At 40.7% G+C, this 23,005-nt stretch overlaps 1 protein-coding gene across 7 annotated transcripts in view; it reads left to right on the forward strand.

The window, feature by feature from the left end:
- FAR2 (fatty acyl-CoA reductase 2) overlaps positions 1-23,005 on the forward strand; it is a 149,821-nt gene that overhangs the window by 88,719 nt on the left and 38,097 nt on the right. For all 7 annotated transcript variants that reach the window (XM_034646258.1, XM_034646257.1, XM_034646264.1 and 4 more), the window contains one exon: positions 12,318-12,545. In XM_034646258.1, the coding sequence (XP_034502149.1) occupies positions 12,318-12,545 (228 nt within the window). The remainder of the gene's footprint in view (positions 1-12,317; positions 12,546-23,005) is intronic.

The raw sequence follows: 23,005 nt of genomic DNA on the forward strand, positions 1-23,005 counted from the left end.
TCTCTACCCCACTTCTTCTCCCCTCTCCCTCCCTCCCTGTCTCTGTCCTCCATTCTCTCTTTTCTCCTCTCTCCCCCTTTTTCTCTCCTCCTTCCCTATCTCTGTCTCTCTCCCTCTGTCTATAGATGATAGATAGATAGATTGATATTCTGTCATGTCATCTTTAAAAAAAATAGTCTTTAGTTCTAAGCAGAGCGTGAAAAAGTAGGTTAGCTTACTATCCATTCAGTTGGGTTCCTTTGGTCATTGTGTTAATAGATCAACCACTCTTTTATTTATAACCTGACCCAATTTATAATTCATCAAGACAAAATAGAAAGCATCAAGATTTTCATTTGATTTTGACTCTCTTGATACCATTTTAGAATCTTCACATGCTGCCTATTGTTTGACTTAACCTGTAATCCATAATAATGATACCATGTGTTTTCATAACTCCTTACTATTTAGTGCGAATGCTTTCATATTAGTCACGTCTAACACAGAGTGTCGCACATAGTAGATAGGCTGCACACCTATTTAATTAATTATGATGTAATGATGAGTTTAGGTCATATCTTTTCCTGTTTCTTTTTTTTTTTTTAAAGATTTGTTTATTTGAGAGAGAGTGTGTGTGAGCAGGGAGAGGGGCAGAGGGAGAAAGAATCTCAAGCAGACTCCCCACTGAGCATGGAGCCCACACGTGGCTGGATCTTACCTCCCTGAGATCATGACCTGAGCTGAAAGCAAGAGTTGGACGCTTAACCAACTGAGCCACCTGGTGCCCCTTCTTTTTAATTTTTGTTAAATTTGGAGGGTTTTTTGAAGACTTACTGATGAGCTAAGCAGAAGGAAACTAGAAAGACTGTTATTTGATGTGTTAAGGTGATTAGTAAATTTTGTGTTCCTAAAGCCAGCCTGTGCTGTCCTTTCCCCTGCCCAGAACTCTTTCCAAATTGGTTTTTCTAGACTAGGACCACCACTAATCCGATTAGTGAGGCCTGTGCCCCCAACAGTTGTCTACAATACCCCTGAGGGTTAATATTCCTTCATCAAGAATTTAAAAGTTCTCACAGAAAGACTTTATGTAACAAACCCACACGGAAAGTTATCTAAGTTTATTGTGAAGTGTATAATTTGGAAACAAAAGCTAAATAAAAAAGAAGGAACTCTCTGATGAAAACTTTTTTTCACTAAGTGCTTGATAAACAGATACATGACTTATATACAGATTTTTCAAGTTTGAATTAGTGAGGTCTCTGTAGGTTATTTCAAAGGCCTGTCCATATATTCACAAACATATGAATAGCAAGAATCAATATCCTATCTCTGTTTACAAAGATGGGAAAATGACACGGGTCTACTCCCGAATTAGGAAGGTTGCTTGGAATTATTGTCAAGTTATTTGACCATCCAGAAATGTTCATGTCTCTGTCGTGTGTGTGTGTGTGTGTGTGTGTGTGTGTGTGCGCGCGCGCATTGGTCCCCTCAAACTGCTGTGATGAAATCCCGCGGACTGGGTGGCTTTCACGGACATTTATTTCTTATCGATTTGGAGGCTCCAAGCGCATAATTAAGGTTCCGGCAAATTCAGTTTCTGGTGGGAACTCTCTTCTTGGCATAGTGGACAACTGCCTTCTCGCTATGTACTACATAGCCTTTCCATGGTGCCTGTTTGAGGAGAGACTGTTCTTTGGTGTCTCCTCCTTATTAGGACACCAGTTCTGTCAGATTAGGGCCCTACCCTGATGACCTCATGTAACCCAAAGGCCTTATATCCAAATACCATCACTTTAGGGGGGAGGGTTTCAACCTATGCATGTGGAGGGGACACAATTCAGTCCATAACAGTGTGTAATGTCAGCTGAGCCACACTGTTAAAAATAATTTAAATACATTTTAAACTAAGGAGGTTTGTTTTGCAAATGTCTTTGTACTTTCAGTGCCCACAGCAAAAGAAAAGACTATAAAAATACTGGCTGCCATTACTTTCTGAGAACTTCTTTTTTCAAGTATGTATTATTAAGTTACCTTTTATTTTTTTTTTAATTTTACTTATTTATTTGACAGAGATAGAGACAGCCAGCGAGAGAGGGAACACAAGCAGGGGGAGTGGGAGAGGAAGAAGCAGGCTCATAGCAGAGAAGCCTGATGTGGGGCTCGATTCCAGAATGCCGGGATCACGCCCTGAGCCGAAGGCAGATGCTTAACCGCTGTGCCACCAGGCGCCCCTTAAGTTACCTTTTAAATCATGGAAAGAAATTATAGACATGAAATGAGGCTCTTTCCCTTGAATCCTATCACATGATTATACAGCTACTGTCATTGATTTCATTCCCCCGCCCCCAGGCTTTCCCATAGGGATCTGTAATAGACATTATGTTTTCACAAGTTTGTAATCTTCTTTAATTCATTGACTATTTTGTAAATGCATTTATGCAATTCATTCAGCACACTTATTGAAAGAATTTCAACTGTTCGATTTTGATGAAGCAGAACAAATTTCATTTGCTGAATTTTCCAAAATAGCATCAGTTTTCTCCAATAGATCAGCCCACACTACTGTGTGTCCAATTTGCCAACCAACACACCATTTGCCAATATGACTTATCTCTTAACACACAGCATCTTTGAATCTTCAAAAAAAGGGGCACAGAATTACATATAGATGATATTGGCTCAATTATCCATAGAATTATTAATATACAGCAAACAATACTAATGGTTTTCCTCAGCTGATCTCATGCTGGTCCAATTGCCATTCTTTCCTAAATTTGCCTGTCATCGGTTTCGATGGATGAAATTGAGAGGCTCAATCTGTATGGAAGGTGGGGTTTATAGTCTAACTTAAAGCACAGAGACCAAAAGAAATTTGGTGAAATAAAAAGGGGGACATCTTTCTCCGCAGAAGCCTTCCTTCATCTCCACTTTGAGTATAATCAGGATTTGCTGTGCATGTAATTTGCTTGGGTAAATGTACGTAGCTATGAAGGATTTAGCATAGGTAAAATGGGGTGCAGTGGATCATGTTTGCACTTAGTTTCACAAGCAGAAATTCAAGCCTTGAATCTTGACTTTTTAATGTGCTTCACTGAATATTATAAAATGAGCATTGAAGAAGGTCCAAAAACAATGATTCTCTGAAGAAGAGGCAATTTTTCCCGAGAGCACATTTAGCAAAGTCTAGACACATTTTGGATTGTCACACTTGGCTGAGGAAGAGGGATGTTATTACCATCTAGTAAGTAGAGGCCAGGGATGCAGCCAAAACACTTTACATTGTACGGGACAGCACCACCCCCACCAGCCCCACCACCCCCACCAAGATTTATCCGTCCATAAATGTTAATAGAGCCAAGACCAAGAAACCTTGGTTGAATAAGATTCTTGAGGGGCAAAGCACCTTATTTCTTTTTTTTTAAATGTTTTTCTCTAAAGGACTATCAAGAAATATCAATAAACTTGTCTCCCTTAAGTATCTGAAACTTAATTTTTTATTTTCCGGAAGAAACACTCAATAATTTGCATATGCTGAAACCTGCAAAAAATATATAACTTGACACAAAAATCATGATTCAGTATTTTAACATCTGTTCTCTAGAAAGGAGAACAGCCTCATTTTACTACCAAAAGAAGAGTAAAAACTAGCTATTTCTACTCATGACCATGAGAAATGATTCTTAAGGAGAGAAAAATGCTCCAGAAAAGAAAGGAAGAATCTTGAAGCTGCCTACAGACTATTTACTACTATTGCCAGTGTCTAGACAGTATCTGGCATACAGTAGACATTCAGTAAAAAGGCACTGGCTAACTTTCAGAGGCCCCCTCCTTTTTCGTTCAAGCATCATATATGCTACCTTATTCAGGATGATTCTGGAAATTGTCAAAGCGGCTTAGGCTTCTCACAAGCCATATCATGAGCATGGGGAATAGCAAATTGTCCTTTGCTCTCTACACTGGCAATCAGAAGATATGAAAGGCAAACCATGACTGGTCAGCTGGTCCTAAACATATTCCTCCTTCTAGAGTTGTGTATCATCCATTACTGAATGTAAGTTTATTTTAATTTTTAAAATAATTAATGTAATTATTTTAATGATTATATTCAGGGTTAATAATTCCTGGACCTTGCAAGTTTAATATATGGAACAGAATTCAGGGAGCCAGATTTTTTTTTAAGATTTTATTTATTTATTTCACAGAGCAAGAGAGCCAGAGAGAGAGAGAGAGAGAGAGAGAGAACAGCAGAGGGAGAGGGAGAAGCAGACTCCCTGCTGAGCAGGGAGCCTGATGAGGGCCTCGATCCCAGAACCCCGGGATCATGACCTGAGTTGAAGGCAGACGCTTACCTGACTCAGCCACCCAGGCGCCCCAGGAGCCAAATTTTATATAGGAGTTTCTGGGGCCAGGAACTAAGCCATATATTGAGAGTGGAGGCAAGAAGTAAAAGAAACATCTCTGATACAGCTTCGATCTGAGGGTGAGGAACTGTCAGGTATTTTTCAGAACCACTTGCCTTGTGCAGAGTCCTGGCCGCACTCCTGCTTCTGACAATCAGCTAACGAGTGCCACCAAACACTGGTTTGTGCTGTTTTCCTGTCAGAGAACTCCGTGTGCTCTGCCGTGGTCTTGGTTGTGCTTGAGAAGTATTTGGACTCCAGACGGAGCAGGCAAATGCAATTCTTTAGGGACACATCAAGTCTTCCTTTGTCCCATAAGAAATGGGCTCATTAGAAATACATTACCTGCTTCCTACAATGTTTTATCAATTTATTAATGTGTCTGGGATCAAACCATCTTAATAGTATGTTCGCATTTCCAGAAAACATGACGCCGCTAAAGCATGTAAGAGTGCAAAACAAGCATCTGACATCTTGAGAACAAGCGAGATTGGGAAATAACCCTCTCCAAACTCAGTTTCTCCTCTGTGTTCCCCTGCCCACCATGCTGAAGTATACCTAACAGACGAAAGGAGTTTGGCGCTGAAGCATTTTTATGTATAAAGGAACTAGCAAGGCTTATCAGCCAGTAGATTTGCATTTGGGCAAAACAGTTTACATGGCTTGATGACTGATTGAGTTGTAAATCCCCTCCTATTTCCAAAAGAGGGTGTAGAAAATGAATAAGACAGAGCACTTAAAATAAATGTCAAAAGGAAAAACCAGGAATTATTAAGAGGAAAAGTGTATAGCCAGTGACAACATTACTAGCTAACACTTACTGAGTACATACTATAGGTAGCTAATATTTCTAAGAGTTTTCTTTTTTTCTATTGATGTATAATTAACATACAGTGTTATATTGGTTTCAGATGCAATTTTTACATTGCTCAGTGTTCATGTTGATAAGTGTACGCTCAATCCCCTTTATCTATTTCACCCATCCCCCCACCCACCTGCCCTCTGGCAACCATCAGTTTTATTTATTTATTTATTTATTTATTTATTTTTTATTATGTTATGTTAGTCACCATACAGTACATNGTTGATAAGTGTACGCTCAATCCCCTTTATCTATTTCACCCATCCCCCCACCCACCTGCCCTCTGGCAACCATCAGTTTTATTTATTTATTTATTTATTTATTTATTTTTTATTATGTTATGTTAGTCACCATACAGTACATCATTAGTTTTTGATATTGTGTTCCATGATTTATTGTTTATGTATAACAGCCAGTGCACCATGCAATACATGCCCTCCTTAATACCCATCACTGGGCTAGCCCATCCCCCCACCCCTTCCCCTCTAAAACCCTCAGTTTGTTTCCCAGAGTCCACGGTCTCTCATGGTTCATCTCCCCCTTCTGTTTACCCCCCCTTCATTCTTCCCTTCCTTCTCCTACCGATCTCCCTGCTATTCCTTATGTTCCACAAATAAGTGAAACCATATGATAATTGTCTTTCTCTGCTTGACTTACTTCGCTTAGCATAATCCCGTCCCGTTCCATCAGTGTCGATGCAAATGGTGGATATTCATCCTCTGATGGCTGAGTAATAGTCCATTGTATATATGGACCACATCTTCTTTATCCATTCGTCTGTTGAAGGGCATCTCTGCTCCTTCCACAGTTTGGCTATTGTAGACATTGCTGTTCTCTGTATTTAAGAGTCTGGTTTTTTGTTTGTCTCTCTTTTCTTTGTTTGCTTTGTTTCTTAAATTCCATATATGAGTGAAATCATACGGTATTGGTCTTTGTCTGACTTATTTCACTTAGCATTATACCTTGTAGGTCCATCCAAATTGCTGCAAATGGCGAGATTTCATTCTTTTTTATAGCTGAGTCATATCCCATACACCACATTTTCTTTATCCACCCACCTAGTGATGGACACAGGTTGCTTCCATATCTCGGCTATTGTAAATGATGTTTCAATAAGCATAGTGGTATGCATATCTTTTCAAATTAGTGTTTTTGTTTTCTTTGGGTAAATACCTAGTAGTGGAATTACTGGATCATATGGTAATTCTATTTTTAATTTTTTGAGAAATCTTTATACAGGGGTGGCACCAAATTGCATTCCCACCAACGGTGTACAAGAGTTCCATTTTCTCCACATCCTCACCAACACTTGTTATTTCTTGTCTTTTGATTCTACCCATCCTGACAAGTGTTAAGGTGATAACTCATTGTGGTTTTGATTTGCATTTCCCTGATGATAAACGATGTTGAGCATCTTTTCATGTGTCTGTTAAACACCGTGTGTCTTCTTCAGAAAAATTTCTATTCAGGTCGTCAGCCCATTTTTATTCAGATTATTTGGGGGTTTTTGGTGTTCACGTGTATGAGTTCTCTATATATTTTAGATACTAATCCCTTATTGGATATATCATTTGCAAATATCTTCTCCCATTCAGTAGGCGGCCTTGTTTTGTTTTGATGGTTTCCTTTGCTGTGCAAAAGCTTTTTTATTTTGGTGTGGTCCCAGTAGTTTACTTTTGCTTTTGTTTCCCTTGCCTGAGGTCTCCTACATCTAGAAAAATGTTTCAGTGGCTGATGGCAAAGAAATTATCACCTGTGTTTTTCTTCCAGGAGTTAATGGTTTCAGGTCTCACATTTAGGTCTTTAATCCGTTTTGAGTTTATTTTTGTGTGTGGTATAAGAAAGTGGTCCAGTTTCCTTCTTTGCATGTAGCTGTCCAGTTTTCCCAACACCACTTAATCAAAAGACTCTCTTTTCCTCATTGTATGTTCTTGCCTCCTTAATTGTAGATTAATTGGCCATATAATCATGGTTTATTTCTGGGCTCTCTGTTCTGCTCTCAACCTGTGTGTCTATTTTTTGTGCCAGTAGAATACTGTTTTGATTACTAAGAGTTTTAGTAATATGCTGACTTGTATTGTTCTTACCACAGCATTATTACGTGGGTACTTTTGTTATCCCCGTTACCTGACGAGAAAGCTACAGCACAGAGAGAGTAATGATGTGCCTGAGGTCACAGTGGTAATAAGTGGCAGAACTGGGATTTGACTTCAGGTAGTCTTGCTTAGAACCTGTGAGCTAAACTAGGATGTCATACTCCCTTCCACACTTTCCTGAGCTTCCAGGCAGGCAAGGCAAGACTCTTCAGTTCTTCCCAAGTGAGAAAAATCTTGAGAAAATGATTGGCTAGATTGCAATAAGAGTAACATTTTGCAGCATGGTANCCCTTCCACACTTTCCTGAGCTTCCAGGCAGGCAAGGCAAGACTCTTCAGTTCTTTTCCCAAGTGAGAAAAATCTTGAGAAAATGATTGGCTAGATTGCAATAAGAGTAACATTTTGCAGCATGGTAAAAAGCAAAACAAACAAGAAAGCTATGATTAATTACTATGTTGCACAAGAGCTAAATGTGTTCTTCAAAATATGTTTCACATCAACCCTCAGTAAAAGGGGGTTTATTTTTTTAAGATTTATTTTAGAAAGAAAGAGAGCGTGCAAGTGGGGGAGGGACAGAGGGAGAGAATCTTCAAACAGACTCTCCACTGAGCGCAGAGTCCCACATGGGGCCCCATCTCACAGCCCTGAGGTCTTGACCTGAGCCGAAACCAAGAACCAGACGCAAAACCACTAGGCCACTTAGGCGCCCCAATAAAAGGTGTTAATTAGTAACTCGGTGGATATAACTAACATGGTTTGAAATCCAGCCTTTCCAAAGTGAATAAGGTTGATGATTGGATGTGATTTCTGTCATTGATCATTATTTTATTTGCATCTGTAACAGTCTATCATTCTCTTGTTTACGTATTTACCAATCTTTGTCTTGCTGACCTCTTCTGCTAGAGGGAGTGCCAGGACCTGTTTGCCTCGCTCAGCTGCTTATCTTCAGAACTTAGCAAGAGTCTGACAGGGCATGTCCTCAAAATTATTTGTTGAGTAAATTCATGAGTGAACGAATCCTCCAACGGCCGAATTCTGACCAAGAACAGCCTCAAGATCCTTACAGTATAAATTATGACTGTCTTTACCATCTGTAACTTAGGACTCCAAGGCGTTAAGGAGTTCCTGAAGGAGTTGCTGGCAGAGTAACCTTGACTGCAGGTGACAGGGCAGGGTGCTGACTTTTCTTCTTCGTGAGCTCTGATGTCGGCACCAGTCCTTGGAGTTGTGTTCTGCAAGGTCAAGCCACCGCCATCTAGCAGATCCCGGGGCATCTGCTGTGACAGGCAGAAGTCCGCCCCCAGCCCCCAGCACTGTTTCATTCAAAGCTCTCCACCGTGCCGTCCCCTGGACCATTTTGGACCTGGGCTTAGAGACAGACACTGCACGAGGCATGTCAGGAGCGTGCGGTGCCTTTTCTGGGAGGCCCAGGACCTCAGGGCTGCCTCTGGCTTCCCGCTCCCAGACCTGCTCTTTCTCTCTGCTCCTGGCAACGGCCTTATATGGACGGAGCCCCTATAGTCACCTGGCGCTATTTCGGAGCTTAACAAAGCCTCTGGTCCTGGTCTTGTTTGTTCAACCTTCTCTGCCCTTTGTCTTTTGCAGTGTTTCAGCCCCGAGAGGACACATAGGGGAAGTGTGGCACTACACCCCTTTTCAGCTCATGGAAGAGAAAAATGTATTTACACAGAAATGCTAGGTAGGCCAGGGCCTGTGAGTTCAAGTGAAACCACAAGTTATTTGCTCCAACATTTTCTCTAAAGAAAACTGCAACCAAAACACTAATGATGTCATAATTTAAAAAGAATGTGATGGTTGTTCCAAGCTTTGTTTTCATAGCCTGTAGGCCACTCCTAGCTTTATCATTGACGTTCTTGCAACACTGACTTCCATTTCCTCCAGGTAGCATGACCGGCCACACCTTGCACCTTTGCTCTTGTCCTCAGGGCTGGAACACCTTTACCCCAGCCCTGCCCTGCCTTCACAGTTCACCTCATCATCATCCATAGGGGCAGGCAGGCGGGCCTTCCTGAAGTTTCCAGATCCTGCTGTACACTCCGCCTCTGTAATCCCTCTGTTTGAGCATTCACCTATTATAATCAGTGATTATTCGGATGTCTGTCTCCTCTGTTAGACTATGAGCAAGCTCTTAAGAGCAGGAACCATGTCTTACTCACTTTTTTTTTTTTTTNATATCTTCTCCCATTCAGTAGGCGGCCTTGTTTTGTTTTGATGGTTTCCTTTGCTGTGCAAAAGCTTTTTTATTTTGGTGTGGTCCCAGTAGTTTACTTTTGCTTTTGTTTCCCTTGCCTGAGGTCTCCTACATCTAGAAAAATGTTTCAGTGGCTGATGGCAAAGAAATTATCACCTGTGTTTTTCTTCCAGGAGTTAATGGTTTCAGGTCTCACATTTAGGTCTTTAATCCGTTTTGAGTTTATTTTTGTGTGTGGTATAAGAAAGTGGTCCAGTTTCCTTCTTTGCATGTAGCTGTCCAGTTTTCCCAACACCACTTAATCAAAAGACTCTCTTTTCCTCATTGTATGTTCTTGCCTCCTTAATTGTAGATTAATTGGCCATATAATCATGGTTTATTTCTGGGCTCTCTGTTCTGCTCTCAACCTGTGTGTCTATTTTTTGTGCCAGTAGAATACTGTTTTGATTACTAAGAGTTTTAGTAATATGCTGACTTGTATTGTTCTTACCACAGCATTATTATGTGGGTACTTTTGTTATCCCCGTTACCTGACGAGAAAGCTACAGCACAGAGAGAGTAATGATGTGCCTGAGGTCACAGTGGTAATAAGTGGCAGAACTGGGATTTGACTTCAGGTAGTCTTGCTTAGAACCTGTGAGCTAAACTAGGATGTCATACTGCCTTCCACACTTTCCTGAGCTTCCAGGCAGGCAAGGCAAGACTCTTCAGTTCTTCCCAAGTGAGAAAAATCTTGAGAAAATGATTGGCTAGATTGCAATAAGAGTAACATTTTGCAGCATGGTAAAAAGCAAAACAAACAAGAAAGCTATGATTAATTACTATGTTGCACAAGAGCTAAATGTGTTCTTCAAAATATGTTTCACATCAACCCTCAGTAAAAGGGGGTTTATTTTTTTAAGATTTATTTTAGAAAGAAAGAGAGCGTGCAAGTGGGGGAGGGACAGAGGGAGAGAATCTTCAAACAGACTCTCCACTGAGCGCAGAGTCCCACATGGGGCCCCATCTCACAGCCCTGAGGTCTTGACCTGAGACGAAACCAAGAACCAGACGCAAAACCACTAGGCCACTTAGGCGCCCCAATAAAAGGTGTTAATTAGTAACTCAGTGGATATAACTAACATGGTTTGAAATCCAGCCTTTCCAAAGTGAATAAGGTTGATGATTGGATGTGATTTCTGTCATTGATCATTATTTTATTTGCATCTGTAACAGTCTATCATTCTCTTGTTTACGTATTTACCAATCTTTGTCTTGCTGACCTCTTCTGCTAGAGGGAGTGCCAGGACCTGTTTGCCTCGCTCAGCTGCTTATCTTCAGAACTTAGCAAGAGTCTGACAGGGCATGTCCTCAAAATTATTTGTTGAGTAAATTCATGAGTGAACGAATCCTCCAACGGCCGAATTCTGACCAAGAACAGCCTCAAGATCCTTACAGTATAAATTATGACTGTCTTTACCATCTGTAACTTAGGACTCCAAGGCGTTAAGGAGTTCCTGAAGGAGTTGCTGGCAGAGTAACCTTGACTGCAGGTGACAGGGCAGGGTGCTGACTTTTCTTCTTCGTGAGCTCTGATGTCGGCACCAGTCCTTGGAGTTGTGTTCTGCAAGGTCAAGCCACCGCCATCTAGCAGATCCCGGGGCATCTGCTGTGACAGGCAGAAGTCCGCCCCCAGCCCCCAGCACTGTTTCATTCAAAGCTCTCCACCGTGCCGTCCCCTGGACCATTTTGGACCTGGGCTTAGAGACAGACACTGCACGAGGCATGTCAGGAGCGTGCGGTGCCTTTTCTGGGAGGCCCAGGACCTCAGGGCTGCCTCTGGCTTCCCGCTCCCAGACCTGCTCTTTCTCTCTGCTCCTGGCAACGGCCTTACATGGACGGAGCCCCTATAGTCACCTGGCGCTATTTCGGAGCTTAACAAAGCCTCTGGTCCTGGTCTTGTTTGTTCAACCTTCTCTGCCCTTTGTCTTTTGCAGTGTTTCAGCCCCGAGAGGACACATAGGGGAAGGGTGGCACTACACCCCTTTTCAGCTCATGGAAGAGAAAAATGTATTTACGCAGAAATGCTAGGTAGGCCAGGGCCTGTGAGTTCAAGTGAAACCACAAGTTATTTGCTCCAACATTTTCTCTAAAGAAAACTGCAACCAAAACACTAATGATGTCATAATTTAAAAAGAATGTGATGGTTGTTCCAAGCTTTGTTTTCATAGCCTGTAGGCCACTCCTAGCTTTATCATTGACGTTCTTGCAACACTGACTTCCATTTCCTCCAGGTAGCATGACCGGCCACACCTTGCACCTTTGCTCTTGTCCTCAGGGCTGGAACACCTTTACCCCAGCCCTGCCCTGCCTTCACAGTTCACCTCATCATCATCCATAGGGGCAGGCAGGCGGGCCTTCCTGAAGTTTCCAGATCCTGCTGTACACTCCGCCTCTGTAATCCCTCTGTTTGAGCATTCACCTATTATAATCAGTGATTATTCGGATGTCTGTCTCCTCTGTTAGACTATGAGCAAGCTCTTAAGAGCAGGAACCATGTCTTACTCACTTTTTTTTTTTTTTTGGCCCACAATTCCTGGCATAAAGTCTGGCATGCAAAGTGGACTCAATAAATATTGATTGAAATGAATCGTGTTGTCAATCAAGTATGATGCTCTCACTCTGACCTTTTTTTCAGCATTCAGAACTCCTGGAAGGCCCAGAAACATTTTCAATTGACTGCATCTTAGAACTTCTGAGAATGTGATGTTATTTCTCTGCCTTTTCAGGAACCTCTTTCCGAAGCTATAAAAGACAAGAGAAAAACCATGTCCATGATTGCATCTTTCTATAATGGCAAGTCCATTCTCATTACTGGGGCCACAGGCTTCATGGGCAAAGTGTTGATGGAGAAGCTATTTCGCACCAGCCCTGACCTGAAAGTCATTTACATCCTCGTGAGGCCTAAGGCTGGCCAGACGACGCAGCAGAGGGTTTTCCAGATCCTCAATAGCAAGGTATGCCATAGCGGAAGAGCCTTGGGGCAAGCTGACGCACTACAATGTTCCCTGACTGCCCCAGAACTGCAAGTGGGGGCCAGGATGCCTGGGCGGGTAGAGGAGAGGAGACAGAACGAGATGGCAACCAACAGCTCATAGAAATCTGTGCTGTTTTCCTGTAAGAGAAGAAAGAGAGCCTAGGCCCTGTCCAGGGCAAATGAGCAGATACTCTGTGTTCTGGAAATTACTGAGTAAGAATTGAAATGCTAACACCCCCAGAGTGGACTCTCCAGGTTCAAGACCTGTCACGGTTCAGTGGAACCCTTTCAGACCTTTTGTCGTCTTCTTCTTCTTTTTTAAAGATTTATTTATTTGAGAGACAGAGAGAGAGAGAAGCACACATAAGCAAGAGGCAGAGGCACAGGGAGAGGGAGAAGTAGACTGCCCACTGAGGAGGGAGCCCAACATGGAGCTTGATCCCAGGACACCACTGAAGGCAGACGCCTAACCGACTGAGCCACCCAGGTGCCCCTGACCTTTCTTCCAAATTCAAGGTAGTTCCTGTCCCACCCTCCATTTTTGGATGTTCTATTCTATTCTATTCCAAGTAGATACAATTAGTAAGCAGCCACGTGATAATACTTCCAGTTGCCCAAACTCCACAAGATTTAGGCGTTCTACACTTGTTCTGGGTAACTTCGTATTTCTGTTATCCCGTAGGTTCCTCTAAGGGGAAGACATGCAAAATGAAATATGATACATGTAAATAGCATTTGGGTATGAAACCATCTCACTCCTTCAAAAAAGGATAATGTATAATCTCCCATGTTTTACAAATTTGAAGGTAGTATTGGCTTTGGTCTCAAGCATATCTGAGCTCAAATTCTGGCTTTTCAATTCATTGTCACTTTACCTCGTAAGCTCTAGTTTGCAGTGTTCAAAATAGGAACAACCACAGAGATTTCCCACGATTTACATTTATGAAAAAAGGCACATGTCTGGTTTACAGTCTCTTTTGGAATATATAGGTCATTTAGGATTGGCAAAAGGAAAATTTAAATAAGTTTTTGTTGTTGTTGTTGTTTTTACAAAGTCTCCTTTTCCCTGTGTAGGAATGCTCACATCCAATGAAGGCGGTATCACGCCATAGACACCCAGTAAGCCCGCTGACCACATCTATCTGCAGGCACCAGGATGAGATTTGGGTACCAATGATCATCAGAAGAAGCAGGAAAGCCTCTCGTGTATCTCATGGCCTGACTCGGCAGTGAGACAACAGTTGACCATTACTGGGTACTTAGGACACACAGACACCATTCAAAGGCTTTTTTGTGCCTTACCTCATTGATTTTAGCCACAGCCTTGTGAGGAAAGAATGATTCATAGCCTCAGTCTTCATTTTATAGATGGGAGAACTGAGACCTGAGGTGTTGACTTACCAGAGGTCACCCAGGTAGTAAATGAGAGTCAGACTTTAGATTGGCTCCTGAACCAAGATGCTTGCTTCTACCTTACGTGGCAGCCTCATGGTGACTAGTGGTTCTTAATAAGACCAAGAGGCTAAGTGGCATAAAACTGAAATCTAGAATGAACTCTCAGAACCCTCTTCAGACAGCTTCACTCAGTTAGATATCCCTAACGGACTTTGCTTTTATCACACAGCAGACCTGTCTTTTCAGCTCTGTAGCCAGCTTGTAGATTTCTAGATAAATATCGTGGCAGGGAGCCTTGTGATCAGCACAACCTCGACCTACTATTCTTTTCAATGACACAGCAACATTGCTTTTGTTCTGGAAATCTTCACTGTACTATATATAACTTCTCTGTAAAGCTGGCTTACAAAATCTCTACACCTGTTTCCACTCTTGGGCTATTTATTGTCAGCTGTTGACCTTTGTAAGGAGTGGTTCTCAACATGTGGTGTCCAGACCAGCAGCATCAGTACCCCCTGGGAACTGTCTGCTGTTCTCAGATGGTGCTTAAAGAGTGTGGGCTTCAAGGCAGATGACCTGAGTTCGAATCTCAGCCCTACCATTTATTAGCTGTGGGACAGTGGGCAAGACACATACTTTATTGAGCCTTAGTTTCCTTACTTATAAAAAAAGGTAATACTACCTTGCTCACCCAGGAGTGTCTGTCTGTCTATCCACCTCTCTCTTTCCACCCATTCAAGTCTTTCTGGATTCAGACCCAAGTCTGACATTATTAGGTATGGTATGGCTTTAACCACTATCCCCTATGGCCTCACATTTTACTGTTAGGCTAATTAGAGTTTATTGTATAGATTTCTTTTCTCCGTAAATTTTACCTAAAAGAATTATGGGAGGAAAGAAATCTGTTGTGCATCATATGGCTGAAAAACTTAGTATCTATCTGTGGTTAAATATCATGTCTGCATGGCCCTTTTGTGGGTTCTTTTTTTTTTTCTTTTTTTTCTTTTTTTTTTCTTTTTTTAGTACTTTTATTCCTTGAGTGCCTTGGACATCTAAAGAATCTTGAGAAGTTTGCACCCTATGTTTGATTATTTTTTTAAGGCAACATCTACCTCCATTCTATGTTGTCATTTATAACGGAAAGTTTTATTGCTAAAATGAACAGAGTCTATCGCCTATTGAAAACAAGCTTTGGTTATGCAAATACCCACTTTATTGGCACTATATGGAATTTGATACCTACAAAAAGATATTCCATGTGGAAAAAAGATGTGCTTTATTTCGGGGTATTCCAAAACTGAAAAGCTTCCACCATACAAATCATGGATGCTGGCCTGCAAACGTGAGAACACTATGGCTGGTTGCTGTCGATAGAGCCGTGTGCAGGTAAGGGGTGGCCCAGCCATTCGTTTCTGACTGTCTGGGAGGTGCAAGGGATTATTGCTCATAATCATTGTGAGACTAAAAATTTCAAAATAAAGACAAGCCTTGAGATTATGTTTTTAAACTAGGTGAATAGATGACTTTTGAATGGTATTTAACAAAACAAATAGAAAACTTCCTAGGTTATATTATTATTTTTTTTTACTTAGATCATGCGGCAATTTAAATTCAAATGAGTGATCATAATGAACTTGAAAATTCAGTTTTTCAGTCACACTAGCCGTATTTCAGTGCTCATGTGCTGCTGGTCGCGTTAGTGAACAGGGCAGGCTTAGAACAGTTCTGGTATCACAGAGAGTTTCAGACAGAGCCGATCTAGTTGATTGAGTGTGTGGTATCGAAAGAGCAGACTGTGGGGCGCCTGGGTGGCACAGCGGTTAAGCATCTGCCTTCGGCTCAGGGCGTGACCCCGGCGTTATGGGATCGAGTCCCACATCAGGCTCCTCCTCTATGAGCCTGCTTCTTCCTCTCCCACTCCCCCTNCTTTTCAATGACACAGCAACATTGCTTTTGTTCTGGAAATCTTCACTGTACTATATATAACTTCTCTGTAAAGCTGGCTTACAAAATCTCTACACCTGTTTCCACTCTTGGGCTATTTATTGTCAGCTGTTGACCTTTGTAAGGAGTGGTTCTCAACATGTGGTGTCCAGACCAGCAGCATCAGTACCCCCTGGGAACTGTCTGCTGTTCTCAGATGGTGCTTAAAGAGTGTGGGCTTCAAGGCAGATGACCTGAGTTCGAATCTCAGCCCTACCATTTATTAGCTGTGGGACAGTGGGCAAGACACATACTTTATTGAGCCTTAGTTTCCTTACTTATAAAAAAAGGTAATACTACCTTGCTCACCCAGGAGTGTCTGTCTGTCTATCCACCTCTCTCTTTCCACCCATTCAAGTCTTTCTGGATTCAGACCCAAGTCTGACATTATTAGGTATGGTATGGCTTTAACCACTATCCCCTATGGCCTCACATTTTACTGTTAGGCTAATTAGAGTTTATTGTATAGATTTCTTTTCTCCGTAAATTTTACCTAAAAGAATTATGGGAGGAAAGAAATCTGTTGTGCATCATATGGCTGAAAAACTTAGTATCTATCTGTGGTTAAATATCATGTCTGCATGGCCCTTTTGTGGGTTCTTTTTTTTTTTCTTTTTTTTCTTTTTTTTTTCTTTTTTTAGTACTTTTATTCCTTGAGTGCCTTGGACATCTAAAGAATCTTGAGAAGTTTGCACCCTATGTTTGATTATTTTTTTAAGGCAACATCTACCTCCATTCTATGTTGTCATTTATAACGGAAAGTTTTATTGCTAAAATGAACAGAGTCTATCGCCTATTGAAAACAAGCTTTGGTTATGCAAATACCCACTTTATTGGCACTATATGGAATTTGATACCTACAAAAAGATATTCCATGTGGAAAAAAGATGTGCTTTATTTCGGGGTATTCCAAAACTGAAAAGCTTCCACCATACAAATCATGGATGCTGGCCTGCAAACGTGAGAACACTATGGCTGGTTGCTGTCGATAGAGCCGTGTGCAGGTAAGGGGTGGCCCAGCCATTCGTTTCTGACTGTCTGGGAGGTGCAAGGGATTATTGCTCATAATCATTGTGAGACTAAAAATTTCAAAATAAAGACAAGCCTTGAGATTATGTTTTTAAACTAGGTGAATAGATGACTTTTGAATGGTATTTAACAAAACAAATAGAAAACTTCCTAGATTATATTATTTTTTTTTTTACTTAGATCATGCGGCAGTTTAAATTCAAATGAGTGATCATAATGAACTTGAAAATTCAGTTTTTCAGTCACACTAGCCGTATTTCAGCGCTCATGTGCTGCTGGCCGCGTTAGTGAACAGGGCAGGCTTAGAACAGTTCTGGTATCACAGAGCGTTTCAGACAGAGCCGATCTAGTTGATTGAGTGTGTGGTATAGAAAGAGCAGACTGTGGGGCGCCTGGGTGGCACAGCGGTTAAGCATCTGCCTTCGGCTCAGGGCGTGATCCCGGTGTTATCGGATCGAGTCCCACATCAGGCTCCTCCTCTATGAGCCTGCTTCTTCCTCTCCCACTCCCCCGCTTGTGTTCCCTCTCTCGCTGGCTGTCTCTATCTCTGTCAAATAAATAAATAAAATCTTTAAAAAAAGGAAAAAAGAAGAAAAAGAAAGAGCAGACTGTGCTTCAGATTTGCATCCTGCCCGTCATTTTTATTAATCCTGGGCATTTAGTGAAGTGCTAGGCATTAAAGATATGAAGATAAAAATGAGATAACCAAGTCAAGTGACAGAGATAGTCCTGTAAAACATGATTGCAATGCAGCATGAGTTCTCCAGAGAGAGGAGACCAAACGAAGAAAGGGCAGTCTGACCAGAAAGAACCAACCACACTTGCAAATGGGTGACTTCCCTGGCCCCAAACAAGTGAGTTTTTAAGAACTAGAAAGGCATGCTGAGACCAGATCCTGGAAGACTACAAACAATTGTATTGTTAGGTGACTTTCAGCTGGAAGAAAACTCGATCGAAACTGACTTGGAAGACAAAAGATAACATGTTGACTATGCAATGGAAAACTCCAGGACCCTAGTGATAAGCAGTTGACTGGAGCTCTGGCTGCATTGGTCTCTGAATCTCTTAGCTCTCCCATTTTGTTCTGGCTTTCTCCCAGTTATGATAAGATGCTTGGTTTTTTGTTTTGTAATGGTTGTTATCATTGCAACCTTCATGGCAACCTGCTGACTCTCCCTGAAGCTCTCTTTTAAAATGGATGAAACCTCTTTTCTGGAAATCCTCAGCAAATTTCCACTCACATCTCCTCAGCCTGGGTTAAGTTACATGTCCATTTCTGGACCAACTCCTGTGGCATGAGGTATGCCATGCACTGATTTATTCAGAAACTCCAGATCTAAGCTAACTGCTGGGTAGAGGATAACAGTGCACTTAGATCAATAAGTCTTTCCCCGGGGCTGGGGTAAGACAATCTTCTCCTGAGGCACAGGGACTAGATGGAGAAGAGAGAACATCTGAATGACTTACCAAGACACAGAAGAATGGATGTTAGGAAGAAATCTGCCTGCCAACTCTTACAATAGGGACCAGAAAAATGCCTTCTGATACTGAGTACCTAAACATGGTAGACAAAATATGTGTTTGTAAAATAATCTTAAGGCATCCCTGAGCTAGAGAAAAAGCAAGAACAGAGGCGACCTTGAAAAATTAGCCACCTGGGAATTCTGAATAATTTTGGAGAGGATCTTGAATTGGGAGTGTAATAATCATAACTCAATTAAGGTGCAGAGAGACCAAAGCTGACATATGGGTTAAAAAGGCAAAGTAGAATTCCTTCATAGGTTTTGTTAATGTAAAACATAAAATAATCAGTCGTAAAACATAGCCATTAATTGGTCATCTCCAATGTAGAGATAACTAAACTGGAGCTCGATTGTAACTTAAAACCAAGAAAAAACCAACCAGCAACTATTTGCCAAATCCCTGAATGCTTAGGACTCTCCATTTCTAGTCCCATAGATATCTTCCAGTTGTAATTTTTAAACCTTTTCTCCATATCTTTCAAGATAGTCCTGATAAGGTCCAGCACACAGTTAGCTTTCTGTAAATGCTCAGGCTCACAGACCCACCCCTCTGCTAAGCCTTTCTTCACATGGTCTCCTAAGTTCACTCTCAGAATAAAAGTATTTTTCTTTTTTTAATTAAAAGTCTGTCCTCTCCCTAAAGAAGATTTTACTGGCACAGTGAAGCTATTGGAGATATGTATTAGTGAGTGTTTTAATAGGAAACAATTACTAGAGCACCAAAATGCTCAAGAGATTGAAATATGGAAATGTCTGCTCACATTTCTAGCTATTTCTGGTTTTATAGCAAAGGCATTCATTATTCTTTCATAAGTGTTTGACTTATGTGGTCGGATAGAAGCATGCAGAATGGACAGATCTTGGGATTCTACCTAAAAGCAAAATAATGTAGTTTAACATTTTTGCAACATCTTTTTTTTAAAAGTGAGACTACTTTGTATGAATTCTAATGTTCCTCTATTTGGTTAGAATTTGTGGAGAAAGTTAGAAGTCAGTTATTCCAAATATGTGGGCTGCCACAATCAACTTTCCAAAACAGGGTTATACTTCAGGGAATACACCCACAAAACTTTGATTTCCTAGTCATTCTGTCTGCTTTTATGCTCCCCTAATGTCCAATTCAGTGAGAGTAAGAGAGTCTTAGGTTTGGCAGATAACACAACATTTTCTCAAGTGTATCAGATTGGCCAAAACTGGTAACACATTTATTACTCCAATTTTTTCCCTTTTACTTGTAAGTCTAAGACCTTTCCATTGTCATTACTCTCACATGTTACCACTGTCCACTTGGTAGGTCATCAACCAAATTTGTTGAATGAATAAGTTTAGTGCATTCCAGTTTTCCAGTGGTCTTATCTGGGCCCAGGCCAAGCTTTACTTCCTTTATATGGCCACTCTTGCTCCTGGTTTTTACTCAGAACTCTCCTGTCTGGGTGAGTGTTACTTCCGGTAAGCCTCTGATTCTGCAGATATTTATTAAATATCCAAGAACCAGTTTAGATTCTGTCATTTAACTTTATTTTGACATAGGCAAAGTGACTGACATGTAGTTATACCTTATTCCTAAGTAGGGTCCTGTGTTGCCTTTAAACAATATTTCTCTTCAGTCACACATAGTAATGTGTGACTTCTAACCCATTTTAAACTAATTCAAAAGGTAGATTAATCATGGCAGGCATGTGAGGCTTGGAAGTACTTCTTTAAAACATAATAAATTAAAATGTTATCAGTTTGCCTTTGATACCCACTATGTACCCAGGAAATACGGTCAAGAGAACATCTGTTATATCTATCCAAATTCAAGCATCCGATCCGTTCCTTTCCTTTCATGGTATGGACAGCTACCACCTCTCACTTCCTGTTTCCGTGCTTTCAGAGAGAGACAATTAAGTGGGAGATGCTTTGGAAGAAAAGGTTATTTTTAATCCTTGGGCCACAGGGAACTGGGGCTTGAAAATCAGAACACATCAGTTTCCTCATATACAAGTAAGTTTCTGAAATATTTTCAGAGCCCTTAACGGAACATATCAGAATTAATGGCAGATTCTTGAGGACTTCCTCACAAAGATAATTAAGCTGGGACTCTAAGAAAACAACCAGAGACACACAAATATTGTACAGATATATTATTGTAGTATTATTTAGGGTAGCAAAAACTGGAACCAATCTGAATGTTCCATAGTAGAGGAAAGATAAAATAAGTAATAATACACACATGTGTTAGACTAGTATAAGGGCATTAGAGCTCATTTTGTAAACTATTAAATGACATGAGAAAACACTCATATTCAGTGTAAAAAACAAAAAGATGCAAAACCATATTCAGTATAATCTCAACTAAAATGTCCTTAAATGCTACTAGGATCTTGAATTAATTTTATTTTTTTTTGGCACTTCCAGATTTTCAAATGACAAATATAATGAGCATGTTTACTTTTATGGTGAGAAAAAAGGTACCCTCTTTCATAGTGAAAAAATAAGAGCAGTAATCTTTTCCCAAAGTTTTGCAAATACAGTGACAATAAACGTGTTTCACATTTATACTGGGGGAAGAAACACCCACTTTTTAAAAAGTAAATAGATAAGGCAGCAAAGCAATTATGAATTTCCAAAACTGGGGTGCCTGGGTGGCTCAGTCATTAAGCGTCTGACTTCGGCTCAGGGCGTGATCCCCGCATTCTGGGATCGAGCCCCACATCAGGCTCCCTGCTCTGCTCTGAGCCTGCTTCTTCCTCTCCCACTCCCTCTGCTTGTGTTCCCTCTCTCGCTGGCTGTCTCTCTCTCTGTCAAGTAAATAAATAAAATCTTTAAAAAAAATGAATTTCCAAAACTATGTCATCAGATATAAGTTCACTTGATTGTGAGTTTTGAAACTGATTATCAAAATTAAATAATCTGACTCTCTTTTTATTAGAAATGATTCCAAGTATTCAAAATTATTTTTTTAAATTTTTTAATTTTTTTAAAGATTTTATTCATTCATTCGACAGAGAGAGAGACAGCCAGCAAGAGAGGGAACACAAGCAGGGGGAGTGGGAGAGGAAGAAGCAGGCTCCCAGCGGAAGAGCCTGACATGGGGCTTGATCGCAGAACTCCAGGATCACGCCCTGAGCCGAAGGCAGAGGCTCAACGACTGAGCCACCCAGGCGCCCCCCAAATTATTGTTTTTTTAATCTAGTTTCTTTCCTAAAATCTGAGAAACTTCTAAGGAAAATAAGGTTTCATGTGCTAAAATGTGAATATGCTCGTCACAGATCCATGCTATTCAACTTATGGGTCCCCGGGGTCCCCAAGCTGGCTGCTTAGTCTCTTACTTATGACAAATGTGTTCATTTCATTATGAACACATTTGTTTCATTGCAGCTTTTCATTGCAGCAAAAACAATTTTAGAGAGATTGATATTTTATTTATTTTGCTGTCTTGCATGTGGCTTTGCTTAACAAGACATGGCTTTTCCCCACAACAACAGATAATGAGTTGCCAATAAGTCATTCAGTTGTTGTCCAGTTCAAAGAAATGTTGAGAGGTTCTTTGTCCCTTAAAGCTGTGCTGCTTTTTCCAACAATCATGTCCCATTTATACCCATTTAGGATCTTAAATTGGCTGTAATCTACTCTTAGTAACTGTTTAAGAAAACATGAAGGAGACAGTATCCATATTTGAAAAATAAAACCCCAGGTAGTTGAAATTGTATGAAGAGTGAGGTCATTAATTAAGAGTAATTGAGAGGTGAGTATCTAAAAAATGTTTTATTGAGAGAATCCTAAAAAAAGGTGGGGCTTCTTCTATTGAACTATAGTAATCAAATAAGGGAAGGGTTGCCATGAGATTATGCTGGGTTTAGAATTAATCATCTGAGGAGAGCAGGCAAAATTCAAGTTTTCCAGGGTTGGGAGTATCTTGTATGATGTTACCAGGAAATGGATTTATAAACAAAGACAGAGCTTGGCAGGTTGTGCTGGATACTTCAAGTCAACTTCTCTGGAAAAATGTGAATTACTCAATAGGCTCTCGTTTGTCCATGAGATAAATCAACTTTGAAATACCCTGGAGAGCTGTGGTTAATGAATCATGCAGGGTCACACACTGGGCTCTCGGTTCACAGAACTAATCAGGTTTAAGACAACAGAAGATAGTAACATTTTATGAAATACTTTATTGATTCCTTTCACAAGACTGTCTTTGTTTAGTAGTTTCTAGAAGGCATTAGATAAAATCAATCCCTAAGAGGAAAAATAAGGCACTTAGACAAATCAACTTTGAACCAAAAAACACCTACAAAGGGAAGGTCAGCAATCTGACGTCGTGGAGTACTAAGAAGCATCCAACAGAAATGTTAATTTCATTTTGCGTACAAGTTCCTTGTTAATTTTCAAAGACTTTTTCAGAAGGAAAAAACCATTTCCATGTTTGGTTCAAGGCTACCCTGAAAACGAGCTGTTTGTTCCCAACCAACATTCAAAAATGAATTTCTGATTGACATTAATGATTCTGTCAAATCTCTACATG

Source organism: Ailuropoda melanoleuca, chromosome 16, assembly GCF_002007445.2.
Source record: "Ailuropoda melanoleuca isolate Jingjing chromosome 16, ASM200744v2, whole genome shotgun sequence".
NCBI classification, from domain to species: domain Eukaryota; kingdom Metazoa; phylum Chordata; class Mammalia; order Carnivora; family Ursidae; genus Ailuropoda; species Ailuropoda melanoleuca.